The sequence below is a fragment of the Uloborus diversus genome, chromosome 2 (assembly GCF_026930045.1).
Source record: "Uloborus diversus isolate 005 chromosome 2, Udiv.v.3.1, whole genome shotgun sequence".
Classification (NCBI taxonomy): Eukaryota; Metazoa; Arthropoda; class Arachnida; order Araneae; family Uloboridae; genus Uloborus; species Uloborus diversus.
The window spans coordinates 178,203,217-178,217,942 of NC_072732.1; the positions used below are offsets into that span (position 1 = coordinate 178,203,217).

The following is a 14,726-nucleotide window of genomic DNA, read 5'->3' on the forward strand; positions in this document are numbered from 1 at the left end:
AGTATATACTTTTTCATCTTTCAGAAAACTTCATTGCCTCACCTGGACTGCAAATTAACATTCGACTTTGAATGTGAATTCAGTCAGGGCCGCCGAGAGTCAATGCGTCAGTTTTTCACCGGGCCCTGTCCTCTCGTAAACTGTACATAACTACTATTACGATTCTGAGCCTGGTGGTCAGGCCCCAATGATGGCTGTGCGTCTAGTTTCTGACTGGGCTGCCATCGCCTCTTGTCAGTCCTGATTACAGTTCCTATACAGCTCAGTGGTACTTCCTAACCAGTTCAATTTGTTTTCCTAAACAATCCCCCAAAAAGTGAGTGCAAATAATAATAGGGGCTTCCGTTGCTGAGTGTTGAAAAGCGCTTGATCCGACAGCTACCTGAGCGCAGTTTAGGAGGTCGTGGATTCGATTCCTACCGGTGACCTGAATGTTATTTCCTTCGCTCTGTATTACGAATCTTTCCTGTGTACTTGTGCGAAGACGGGGCACTATTTTCGCTGTCTCCTGATACACGTGTATCTGGTCAGCTTCTTGCATAATAAGTTTTTTTTTTTTCTTTAACGAGACTGCGTTAGTGGTTTTACCTGTTGCAGACAGTGTGATCCCTCGACAGAGCATCCATTCCTTCAAGTGGCACTACTGTCGGTTGATGCCATTACCAAGAGAATTTCACCTCCCAGTTTCCCCACCAGATGGAAGCCCTTCGATCGGAAACTGCAGTAGAAATTTAATTTTGCTAAGAATACTCGAGGGATCTTTTACATGCCGCATCATACGACATGGATGATGTTGACTTTCTGCATATAGAAAGTTCACCGACCGGCGCTAGGTTCCAACCTGTTTCTAAATGCATAAGAATCCATCTCCCAACAACTATATCACTCTGTGGGCATACTGTATAATAATAGTAGTAGTAAATATTGATGCACCTGTGAAAAGATTGAAAATATAAAGGATTATATTACTGTGTTTGTGTTGTAAACCGAACATTTTATTCAAACATTTCCATCCATTCAAATAATTACAGTAGCATCATAGTCCCATGAAACAATAGCTTTTGGATATTAAAATAAAATTAAGCAGAGGAAAGTGAGTCAGTAGAGCTCTTTGACAGGTTTCAGAGATACCAGTGCCACCTGGTTTCCATAGAAGGTTCGCGGAAAAGTCTGACTGTACACGTCATCTCTGTGGGGCAGGCCGCCCAGGTGGGGAGGGGGCGTCTGCACGAGGGCGTCCCCGTCTCCTGTCACGTGACAAGCCATGAAGGAGGAGCCCGACGTAGAGAGAGTCTCGATGTCGGCGCTGTCCGTGCGACGCCGATGAGCACTCAAGTAGCACCACAGCCCGAGACCGATCACGAGCACGATGACGATGATGAGCACAATAATGACGACCAGGAGGCTCAGCATCTGAGACTCTAAAAATTGAAAACTCTTGTTAGCTTAGTTATGATCAAGAAAAATGCATCAGGGAGGATTTATCGTACGTATTGTCCCGTCAGCCCAGCAGGCGCGGATCCACGGGAGGGGAACTGGGGGAACGTTCCCCCTCCAAAATCCCAAGTGTACCTAAAATTTTTTGGAAAAGAATACAGGAAAATTCTTCCGTTTTTTAAAACTTGAACTTGAAGAAAGGCACTAGGAAAAGCGAGGAGAGAACTGTAAAAGCGGATCCAAAGAGGGGATAACTTCGGGAAGTTCTCCCCCTCGCTCAAAAAAATCCCAACAGTACCTAAAACTGTTCAGAAAAGAGTACAGGAAAAATTCAGTTTTTTAGAACGAGAACTACGGAACCAGGAAAAGCAATTAGACAGCAGCAGAAGTGGATCTACGGAGGGGAACAGGGGTAGTGCTCTCCCCCTCGAAATCTCAAAGATACCTGAAAGATATCACAACAGAGTGCAGAGAAATTCTTCTGTTTTATAGAACTTGAAGAAAGGCTCCAGGAAAAGCTATAGAAAATAACAAACATTCATCCAGTTTCCACGGAGGGAAACTGGAGGAATGTTCCCCTCCCCCCAAAATCTCATGCGTACCTTAAAATTTTCGCAACAGAGTACAGCAAAATTCTTCTGTTTTTTAGAACTTGTGAACTTAAAGAAAGGTACAAGGAAAAGTGAAGAGAGAATTGCAAAAGCGGATCCCTGGAGGGGAACTGGGGAATGTTCCCCTTTTCCCTCAAAAAAATCCCAAATGATCCTAAGACTGTTCAGAAAACAGAGTATAGGAATTAGTTTTGGTTTTTTAGAACTTGACGAAAATCTTCAGGAAAAGAGATTAGACAATAGTAGAAGCGGATCCACGGAAGGGAACTAGGGAAATGTTCCCCCGCCTCCAAAAAATCCCACGTGTACCTAAAAATTTTTAAAACAGAGTGCAGGAAAATTTTTCAGCTGTTTTTTCCAGTTCTAATCTTTCAAAATAAGTCTTTTTGAACACAAACCTGTTTAAACTGTCTTTTGTATTTATTTGGTGTAGAGTATCATATGGTAAAACTTCCACAGTGGCACAATCAGAGGGGAGGGGGTGTACCGCCCCAGAAGGCAGATTACAATGTTTTAAAAAAAAAATATTGTAATTAAAGAGAAGAATATATAGAACGTGCCTGGGAAAACGAAGTTATTTTAATAAGAGGGGGGAAATGTTGCGAAAATAATCTAAATTTCTATTGAAAAGAATCTTAAATTTTTAATCGTGGCAGATTTTTGATCAGTTAATTGCATCCCGCGCCTCCTATTTCTTTTATCCTTCCCTTTTTTTCCTTTTTCCTATTCGGTTTAAAAATAAGAAAGTCTTCATGCTTTGGTTTGGAAGTATCCTTTCCCCCCGCCAAAACCTTTCAAGAGGTCCTCAAATTTCGTTTTCAGGCCTTCATTTTCGAAATATTTCCAGGGGAGGACTACCTAACACCTCGCATTCTAAAAACATCGAGAATCGTTTAATATTGCTTTTTTGGAGCTTCAAATTTGAAGAACAGCCGAACCCTTAAGTTACCGAATATGGTCTATAGTCACGTTTTTAAGACAATTACAAAAATTTTCGGACAAGGACTCGAATGCTCTCGTAGAAAATCTAAAAATGAGAAATTACAATTTCAAAAAATCTAAGGGGGAGGAGAGAGTCTTAAAAACTTCGCTTTCTAAGACTTCAGTTTCGAAATATTTTTTTTGAGAAGAGCCCTAGAACTCCATTGCTCGTAACATCATCAAAGTGTGTCTGTAACTGCGTTTTTTAGACTTCAATTTCGAAATATCGGGCGGAAGGTGATCGATTTAGATCTATTCTCCAAAAAAAAATCTATCGAGGAAAGCCCCAAAAAGTCCCATTTCTTACCTTACCGTCAACAACTATCGCTTTTTAAAACTTCAATTTCTAAACATTTCCACCGAAGACCCCCACCCCCGAACCTTTCCTCCCCATAGACCGTCTAGAACTGTTCTTAGGGCGACGATTTCAAATTTTCCGGGGGAGAACCCCTGGACCCCCTTACCAGTTGGTGAACATTTTCAGATTAAAATATAAAAACAATACAAATACAGCAATGAGCAAAACAGTTTTCAAAATTATTTTGAGAACTATACTTGCAGAATTTGCAACGCACAATTTTTTTATAAGAAGCATTAAGACGTAGAGGATCAGTTGTATAGTTCAATTTTAATGGTTATTTTTTTGATCAGTAATATCATATACCCCCCCCCCCCCCATAAACATAAATTGCTGAAAAAGTTCCCCTCCCAAATCCATAGTCTAGATCCGCCACTGCAGCCCAGTGGCGTACCAAGACAGATGGGGGCCTGGGGCGCTACTCGAAATGGGGGCCTACCTGGTATTAAAACTGTAGTTTCTCAAACTATGTGTAAGTACCATATATTACAGTAATTATTTTAAGTGGTACATTTTTACATATTTCAGTAGTGTTGGTTTGATTTCGGACACTATTGTAAATACCACAGTAAAACACATGGTTTTAAGTAAAATTAAGTAAATACTATATTTTTTAATAAAATTGTGCTTTGTCAGAAAATATCAAAAACAGAAAAAAGTCCTAAAATTATATTATATCTTAAAAATTTATTGCATCTGAACATCCAAGTACAGTGAACAGAAACGTTTAGGCATTCCAGATTTAATTAATTTTAGGATAAAAATTGGCTTTTACAGAAAAAAAAAACCCTTTACTATTCCTTTGAGTAAGACACACCAGGGAACTATTTACCTGATAGCATCACCTAATCTCAGAGAAAAATATTTTTAAAACATGCTTACCTAAATAAGGATGAAATTCACACGTTCACAGTCTAAATAAAACTTTTCTGCTAGGTCTCACTCACAAAAAAAAAACCGTTCTTTATGTTCTTCAGACAAAAAAAACTGGTGGCCTGGCGCGTTTGATTGAAGTGGAGAAAACGCTCCGCGGTGCTTCGCTGGTAGAATTGAAAATATATAACGTTCGACAGAAATTAAGACAAAAAAAATTTTGCCTATGCGTGGGTTTAACTAACTAATCCGATTTCTAAAGCGAAGAGAGTAATTTCCCCCGATTATCGGACAAAGGGCTAGGAACTATTTCTTTTGCTTGACCGCAGCTCATTTCTCCATAGTCAAGTAAGCTTGCAATCGAGTAGAGAATGGATGCAGTCAAGGTCAAAAGTCCCGAAGGATTGACCAATTAAACAGTTTTACGCTGTCGAAAGGAGCATAGCAAAAAGGAAGTCCCCTTTGCTTGAGTCAGAAGGGGTCCGATTTGTTCTTAGAAGTTACACACACACACAGCTTCGGGCAGGAGCTGTGTGTGTGTGTAACTTCTAAGAACACCACTCTTAAAACCACAGAAGTGCAGCTGGTAAAAAGAAAAATTTATCTGACTGATTTTTCCAACGCTACAAAGGATAGACAACTTCTCATTTAGGAATGGATTTTCTTGGTTATATGTTTGAATTTGGTTTCAAAAATAGTGTATGAATTAAGACTAGACCATCGTAGTCTTAATACAAAAAACAAAACATAAAACAAATATTTTAGCTGTATACTGTAATGATCAAAAATTATAAACGTGCATCTGTTATGCATTAGTTTTTTTTTTATAAATTGTTTGAAAAAAAAATGCATAAAACTTTGCTGAAAGCACTTAACAAAATAAAAGCAAATGATTTTTATAGGTTTAGTTAATTTAAAAATTTGGGGCCCCCATTAAATTCGTGGCCCATGCGCTCATGTGCCTTTGTACACTAGGATGGGTCACTATGAAAAAAAGTCATATTTAATAAAATTTATGATATATACTCGCATATATAGGTAACTGATTAATATTTCTAATCATGATGTATATGACAGATCTACTGGAAAAAATAAGATACAATTTCGGGGCTTAAGTCAAAGCGGGGCCTGTGGGACATAATTTGCCCTCTCTTTGTTTAGGCAAGAGTCACTGAGAAAATATTCATTCCACATAAAAAGTCAACTTTTTATTTATCTAAACCATGACATAAGGCACGTCTGGCGAAAAAGAAAATGAATTAAAATTTTGGTGCCTATGTCAAAGCGGGGCCTGGGTATCATAAACCCTCCATTGAATCCGAAGAGGTATTGATTGTATTCCTGAACAAATATTTGGTCTTAAAAAAAATTATGATTTATTAAGCCAACTTTTTTAAGCATTCAAACCAAGATATGCGACAATATTGGTGAAAACCAAAAATTGAAATTTGGGGGCCTATGTCAAAGCGGGGCCTGGGGCGGACCGCCCTTCCCGCCCCCCCCCCTTCGGTACGCCACTGCGTCAGCCAAACCTGAAAGAATCCCCAACCGAAAATCGAGATTAAAACAAACTCGTCAAATATATGTCCTTAGATGGTTTTCTCGTTGGGTTTTTTGCTCCCACTAATGAAATGGAATGGAAATGGAAAAGAAATTCGCACACGTTATGTTATGACTGGTGATTTTTTTTTCTGGTTAGGTAATACGAGGCGTGTCCATAAAAAAAGAAATTTTAATTATCATGCGGTAAAAGAGATATGGTTATTACGGGCAATTTGCACCCGTACACTTGTTATAAATATTACATTTACAACGTATCCGGAATGTATTTCTATTTGTTATCAATCTTAACTGATGGAAATTGGCAATCTGGAAATTTCAATAAAGTTTTGATAGTTAATTTTATCTACATAGATGTTTATCCTGAAAAAACGTGATTTTACAAAAAAAAAGGGAAAAAAAGGAATAAAAAACCAGTTTTTTAATGCAAAATCTGCTTGAGTTAAGCCTTGAATGAAGGAAACCGCAGACGATAGACAATGTGTAACCATAACGACAAAAAATTGTTTCTCTAAATAAGTATTAAAAACAACGAGTGGACTTATTATTGTCGTCATATTAATCTGAAAAATCACAGGAACATCAAAAACGGTCATGTAAGGATTAAAAGCAGTTCGTCATTGTTCCAAAAATCATCATTTCATTGAGGCACCTCAATAACTGACGCGTGGATTGACAGTATGAGTGATTCCATGTCAAGTGACCTAGTGGTCCTCGCCGGACCATCTCCGATTTGGATGAAATTTTAGAGATGCAGAGATAGATGCCTTTGAAACTAACATTATGCAATTTTTCAGCTTCAAAGATACAAATCTTAACGATGTAGGATCTCCCAAAAAAGTGCTTTTAGATAGCAGATTAGGTCTGGTGAATAAATTGCCACGTTAGGTTAAGGCTGCAAAAAATTTTATCACACTGGAAGCTAAAAATTGTGAGAACTTAAAAGTACTCTTGGCCGTTAATACGCTCCTGTGTTTTTGTTATTTTGAGCTCTTTAGATTTGTGTAGCACGCATGCAACTCTTGACAAAAGCGTAATGGGGGAATTTTTTCCTGGGCTTCAGGACCGTCATAAATTCTGATAAAAAATAATTCAAAAGCTCGCACTTCATAATTCTATGGTCAAAATACTTGTTTTTTTATGAGTTACAGTTTCAGAGCATAAATATTGATTTTGTAAAAGATATGGTCATCCAAGCTGGCAATCAAAATTCTTCACAGGAGAAAAAAGACCTATTTGCAATGGACTGCAGCTCAAGTTTGTCACCTTGCATTTTCGTTTTGTTAGTACCATTAGAAAGAACAGATTTTCTCCCACCTCAAAAATGTCTGATTTTTGAGAAGCAAAATTGGTTAAAAGTTTTATCCAGGGCTTCGAACCGTAGTTTTTTCCGTTCTGGTTCAACCAAAAAAATTTATACTTGTTCAGTTCCGCCAATAATAACGGTTTTCGATTCAGTTCCAAATGAATTATTTTATTTTAATGTATTCATATTTTTACTAAAAATATACTTCTGTCATAAATGTAACAATGTACATGTAATGATGACAGTAATAGGATTGAAGTAGAAAATATTAATAAGTTGGTTACAGTCTGGGTTGCCAGATGTCCCGGATTTCAAGGGACAGTCCCCTATTTTGAAAAATTGTTCCCGCGTCCGAGGAACTTCCATACGGGACTGCTGAAGTCCCGTATTCTGGATGATAACAATATTTTATAGAACGAGACATTATTTTAAGGGAAAAAATAAACTAAAACAAAAAATGTGAAGGGCAATTCCACGGTGTCGGACGTAAGAATTGCACGTTATTTACTTCAAAAAACCAACATATTTATTAGTTAACAATTTTGAAACAGAGCAAAATATTTTTTTAAATACTTACTAATGTATGTAGAATTGTTAAGCATAAAAAGAATTTCTGATACAAAATTTTATTTTAAGATAAAAAATATTTAACTCATGGTGTTGGACGTATGAGCTGAATCTGAAAAATGAGACTAGCAAAACTAAAATCTAAGATTCAGGTCAATGGCTTAATCTGCAACAATGTAACTACTTTCATGTCAAAGAGCAATGATGAAATATTAATAACTCAGAAATATTTTTTTAATTTTAGAGGTATTAAGTGCCAAAATAGAGACTTTGGTATTGGTGTCGGACGTAAAAACTTGGTGTCGGACGTAATATGTATAAAATTACCATAGTGTCAGAAGTAAACAAAAGTTTAAAACCTTTTCAAATTACTTTTAATTTTGCTTTAAACCTTAAGTAATATGTTAATGACAATAAATAAGATGTTTACATAATTACAACATTAAATATTTTTCGTAAATGTTAATTATCACCCACTTTTAATTGGGATAGGTGGAAAAAAAATTCTTAAAAATATTTTATTTTGTATAGAAGATTTTATCTTCCTCTTTTTGCCATTTAAAGTGCCCTTCTGTTCTATACATCATAGATATTTCAATCATTTCACCATTTAACTATGGATTGCATCTTTTGTAATGTACAGACTCTTCGTTAACCGCAACCCACTTATGTACTTTAAGTTGTGCAACAAATTCTGTATCTTCAAATTCATCCAATGCATCACTGTCAGATAATTCTTTAAATAGAGCAACCATCCTAAGTGTTTGTGAGGAAGAAGTGTCTGAGATAGTAATTTTATTCAATGAAATTGCTTTGACTCAGTGCATGCAGTGCTCAAGGATTTTCTCAAATATTGCTACAATGTTGCTGAATTATGCATGATCTCTTCTGAGGATATGTTTACTTCAAGTACACTGCTGATTAATGAGGAGCCACAGATGCATAATTCTGGTGGCATACCACTCAACACTATTCCAGCTTTTCTAGTACAATGGATCTTTGGTTGCAGTGGTGGTCTGATTTGGTTGAGCACCCCCCCCCCCCCCCGTCATTTTACTTCCAGCTTTAAAAATAGGCCACATTTTTTTTTAAACCTTACCAACTATGCTGTCTACAGCTCCTTTTCCAGGGAACACTGAAAAGAAATTCCGGGTTAATCTGGGGTGAATTTCTGCTCAAATAAATGTAAATTTTTTTAACAGGTATTTTTGCTTAAATTGTAAGCTGAGTCTATCTGAGAAAACTAATTTTTAGTGCTTGGGTACTTGGTTTTAAGATATTTTAACAGGTAACTTACACGGCATATAGCACGGCGAGTTTAGTATGATCCAAAGTATCAAAAATTATTGCAAAAGTTTGAGAGAATTCTTTGGAAATCCACGCATGGGATGTGAAGATTGTGGCTTGGGCACGTTTGCCAGATAGAATTTCGTTCTGCTGTAAAAATGCCGCATTTTGAGATGCTTAAAATAAAGAAAAACTATTCCTTATAAGGTCAGTGCTTCTAGAAAAAAAATATTAAGTAACAAATTGGACCAGTTAATCAATTACCAGTTTCATGGTTTAAAAAAAATGTTTTAAAGTAAATGTACCTATTAATAAAGACATTTTAATGACTAAAGTATAAAGAAATGTTGTTATTGCTGTCCTCTATCCCTTCTATTTTAAATCAGAGAAATTCTGTAATCAGAATGAGGTAATAATTTTAAAATTCTTGGTGTCGGACGTAATGTGGTGTCGGACGTAATTAATTTGTTACGTCCGACACCATAAAATAACAAAAAACTATTCATTTAAATTTTGTTCGGATTGCACATTTTCAATAGTAACTGATGTTCTGATTTGCAGGTAAAATGTTTTACAAAATATTCCATTCTACTTTATACAGCACAAACTTTTAGGCAATTTAGTGTCGGACGTAATTTTATCAAAGTGCCTGTTATAAATAAGCTTTTAAAGACAAAAATATTTTATTTAGCTCTCATTTTTTGTGCTACATTTGTTCTAAAGTGTTGTGGCAGGCATCTGAATCAGTTACAATTTGAAAAATATTACAGCAATAGTTTGAAATACCAATTCCAACAAGATATCAAAAAATCCATTATGGCAGCAAGTCGAAAATACCTTTGTTCAAAGGCTTGTAACTCTTACAAACATAAACTTTTGCGGTAATTTTTATTATTTTCATATAATTCAACTCATAAGCTTCAAAATGATACCTAATTTGTGAGAAAAAAAGGATTTTGAATATTTGGTCATCAGTTCCCCATTTCCGTGGAATTGCCCTGAAATAATGAGCAATAAGAAAATCATGTGACTGCAAACTCAAAAATTATTTTCCTTTGATTTGGTTTGTATGTTTTTGTTTTGTTGGCAGACCATGAGGAACTGAATGGTTGCTTCTTCTTTGAGCACTGACTAATGTTGGAAATATATCTCTGAGCATGCGTCGTCAATCGCAATGAAAACGATTTTTATACTTTGATAGTTTGTGAGATTTAATGCTTTGTTGCGATTGAATTTTTCAGATTTATAATAAGTAGATGTCTCAAAAATACCCCCCCCCCCTTTTCACTCCTAAAAGCCTGTCCCGTATTTACTGTTCTTAATTCTGGCACCCCAGGTTACAGTATCAAAATGTGTGAAAATATATCGAACCAAAATAAACGATACTTGCTTCGGTTCAGCTTCCTTTTTCGTTCCGATCAAAACAATGGTTTATTTCGGCTTAAGGTTCAGTTTCGGTTTGAAGCTCTGGTTTTTAACTTATGTTACAAATATATCACAACGCCTACCGTATCCCGGCGGTCCACCGTGTAAGACGGACTGCACTTGCTCGGAAGACATCCTCGAGTCTTTGACATGGTTTTGCTTGTAATCTTCATAAGTGAACACGTCGTTGGAATCTACATTCTTCAAAGCCTCCTCCAGCTGTTTATAGTTGAAGTTACGCTTATCTCCACTCTCTTGTGGCACGTTGAAACTGAAAGCAAAAAGAGAAAAAGTACTGCTGGCAAGTGTTGATATTAAATTTTATTTTACTGCAGAATAACACGAGGTATCAAGTCGTGATTTAGACTCAATGGGCAGGTGAAAAAGAAACTAGTGTTTGCAAGAGGGATAATCAAAATTTAGAAATGTTGCTGCTACTAATTAATGTTGCATATTGGCTTCTCTCCATTTGCAAATTTAAAACGTTCTCCTGCTGAAGAGTTCATTTCCAAACCGTCCCCTCAAAGCAACAGTAGGATATCTTGCTGTTATTCCGGGAATTTGATGTCTTACTGTTGCTCTAAGACGACGAAATGGGATTGAGTCAATATTTTTAAACCGCAATTGTTATGCGAAATTTGTTATTAAATTTAAGGAAAAAATAATTTTCCCCAATAATGTATGGATGATAACAACAATAAACTATATGGTTGAAACATCCTGACAGTATAGTTACTTAGGAATAGAAAAAGAAAAAATGACTTAAAGCCTTTTGTAACAAAACTGCATGATTTCCTCCATTTTGGCTCAAAAATATAACGAAATGAACTGACTCACTTTCATTCGAAGGTAATCCAAGTAAGTTTTTTTCATGTAAATCTATATACATTGTGTCCCTGCTTAACCTGCCAAATCTCTATTTTTTCAACTGTTAGTCATGCATGCCTAATTTCAATGTAGATGCGTAATTTCAATGATCAAAAATGGTCAAAGTAAGCCACACAGTAACGACATTGAAAGTTTAAAGCGAAAACAATGTATGACAGCTAACTTTGTATACTCTAAACAGCCTTCATCGCATTTAGGGAAATCACAAGCAGGAAGAAACAATTCGAACCCCCCCCCCCCAAAAAAAAAGACTTGAGTACGACCAACTTAGGTATGAAACGCAGCATTTTGTGACCTATACTCCTTTACACGAGCTTTTTTAGTGTGCTTTTGAAATTCAATTTCTTCAACATGTTGTCGAAGAATGACTTCGACAACATGTCATTCTTCTGAAAGAGCTATATGTTCCAATTTCATCTTCTGCACGGCCCCTAATAATTTTGAACTCGAATGTCTCTGCGAATTTTGGTCGCAAATGTTTCAAATTTTTTGTGTTGGTATCATTTTTCAATGTAGATGTTTTCCCTAAATGCAATGTGAAGGACTTGGGTCCACATAAAAAGTCAGAGCTCGTATTTTTTTTTCTCCCCCGCTTTAAACTTTTATTATATCTTAACTCTGCATCTTATTTTGACTATTTTTGCTATTGGAAGTGTGCATCTAACGGTTGAAAAAATACAGATCTTGCAGGTAAAAGTACATTTTTAAACTTTTTTTAACTAAAAATAAATGGCGTTTAACGTAATTAAGCTTGAATACCATGTGCGGACGAAGTTGGTGTGCTGATCAGAGTCCAAAAAGCTTAGGGGGGGGGGGGGATATGGTGCCTTTGTCCTAATGATAATGATTATGACAATGAAGATAATCATAATAATAAATAAGAATGGTAATGGTAACTACGTGCTGTTTGGTAATGACAGCCCGGTTGATGAAACTGTTACCTTTGAAGTACCTAGTACTCTTAGACAATCACAAGATATGCCTGTACCTTCCTTAAAGGAATTGAAGTATACCTTAAAAATCTTAATAGAAACAGGGCCCCTGGCCCAGATGGCATTAAAGCCGAGCTATTTATTGTCAATGCACCGGAGTTGAACAATGAGCTTTTAAAGATCATTAGTGATGTGTGGAACCAGGAACAGATGCCTATTGAATGGGAAGAGGGTTCAATTTTCATCCTCCACAAAAAAGGAGACAGGCTGGACTGTCGCAACTACCGTGGTATCACACTTCTGAATGTGGCTTTTAAGATTTTTTCCAACATCCTATTTCGTAGACTTCTTCCGTATGTTTCAGAAGTTGTAGGAAACTATCAATGTGGCTTCCTGGAGGGGAAGTCTACCAAAGACCAAATTCACTCTATAAGACAAATCCTGGAAAAGACCAAGGAGTACGGAATTGATACCTACCATCTGTTCATTGACTTCAAGGCAGCATATGATTGTATCAACAGGAATAAATTGTTCGAGGCGATGTACGAATTTGGAATCCCTCCTAAACTTATCAATCTTGTCAAAATGACTTTGCGAAGCGTAAAATGCAGAATTAACACCATGTCCGAAGTATCGGAGGTCTTCTATACAGAGAGAGGCCTCAGACAAGGAGACTCTCTGTCTTGCATTTTGTTCAATTTAGCCCTTGAAAAGGTTATACGAGACTCAGGTATCAACACTAGAGGCACAATCCTGCAGAGAACTATACAGATATTGGCATACGCGGACGATATCGACATCGTTGGGCGAAGAAAACAGGATGTGATCGAGGCATTTGTTGCCCTTGAGAGCGCTGCCAAGGAGTTGGGCTTGACTGTAAACGAGGAAAAAACTAAGTTTTTGGTTGCGAGCACTAGAATACATGATGTGCAGCCGCTTAATATTGGAAACTATACTTTTGAAGGAGTCACCCAGTTTAAATACTTGGGTGCACTTATTACCAGTAAGAATGAGTTTAAAGTTGAAATCGGAAATCGAATTTTGATGGCAAATAGATGCTACTTTGGCTTAAAGAGCCAATTAAAATCTAAGCTCCTTTCCATTAATACAAAAATAAACCTATACAAAACCCTCATAAGACCGATCATTTTATACGGTAGTGAGACACGGGCAATTAATAATACAGAGGAAAACAGACTTCTCATTTTTGAAAGAAAGATCCTTCGGGCAATTTTTGGAGCAGCAAAAGAAAATGACACTTGGAGAAGTTTATATAACTTTGAAGTATACCGTAAATACAGACAACCCAACATCTTAAGAGTAATTAAAGCCAATAGAATCAGATGGCTGGGGCACGTATTTAGGCGTGCAGATCTGGATCCGGTTAAAAAGCTAACTTTTTCAAAGATTGAGGGTACAAGGAGAAGGGGAAGACCAGCAACAAGGTGGCTGGATAGTGTTGAGAAGGACCTTAAAATTTTGGGAGTGAACAGGTGGAGAAACCTGGCAACGTGTCGTACCGCCTGGAGGAAGCAGACGGATAAAGCCTTGGCCTGCACCAGGCTGTTGTGCTGATGAAGAAGTAATGGTAACTACATTGTTTTTGATGTTATGAGAAATTAATGTTCTAGAATTGGGCAATCTCCCCTTCTGTTTTGGAAAATTAGGGTTTTAAAAAATATTTTTCATAAAATGTATTTATTCTATACTTAAAAAAAGAAAAAACTACTCACGCTGCCTTGATTGTGAAGGTTTCCGGTAAGAAATTGCACTGTACGAGGAACCTACGAGAATTATGCGTGACGACGCTACTGCTCTCATGCACCACTACTACCGTGTCGATTCGGGAATCATTCTGAAATAAACCAGGAAAAATTAAAATAAAAGATTTATTAAATTTTTGCTGTACATTTTTTATTTGTAATGATAAATTATGATTTGTTTCAGGGAGAGGGAATTATTGAAATTACAAGACGTTCTTGATAAACAGCATTGCCGAATTTCCCAATAGGCAGATTAGACTTAACTGCCCTTAGGGTAGTAAAACCTTAAATCTCTTTTCTTTTACTGTTTTCAAAATGAAATAATAGGTTTTTTTTTTTTTTTTTACATTTAAATTTCCTGTAAATACATCATTTTCTTATTATCAAAAAGATAAAATTTACTTTCATACATCTTATGAGAATGAACTATTTTTCAAGCATGGTTTAAATTAATCGAAAATAGTCGCTTGAAGACGCCAAGCTGGTGGTGGCTGGAAAAAAAACAGAAGGCGTCATTTCGTTTAGTCGCAACAATATTAGAGTTAATCTTTGTCCCATGAAAAAGAAAGTGTCGTAAAATGACTTTGAAACACGATACATACTCAAAAGTAGAAAGTTTACAAATTCGAAAACTTTTGACTCTTCGGAATGTAACTCAGCTAAAAATGAATTTCCCCAAACAGTTCAGAATTGAAGGAAATTAACACGAGTGCAGGCGTGCAATGAAGAAATTCAAAT

General features: G+C 36.5%; 1 protein-coding gene across 1 annotated transcript in view; it reads right to left on the minus strand.

Moving 5' to 3' along the window:
* Window positions 1-1,031: 1,031 nt before the first annotated feature.
* The window catches only part of LOC129217516 (uncharacterized), a 47,023-nt gene continuing 33,328 nt past the window's right edge, over window positions 1,032-14,726 (minus strand). The window contains exons 5-7 of the mRNA XM_054851831.1: window positions 13,959-14,080; window positions 10,489-10,676; window positions 1,032-1,421 (exon numbers count right to left, since the gene is read on the minus strand). Of these exons, the coding sequence (XP_054707806.1) occupies window positions 1,099-1,421; window positions 10,489-10,676; window positions 13,959-14,080 (633 nt within the window). The 3' untranslated portion in view covers window positions 1,032-1,098. The remainder of the gene's footprint in view (window positions 1,422-10,488; window positions 10,677-13,958; window positions 14,081-14,726) is intronic.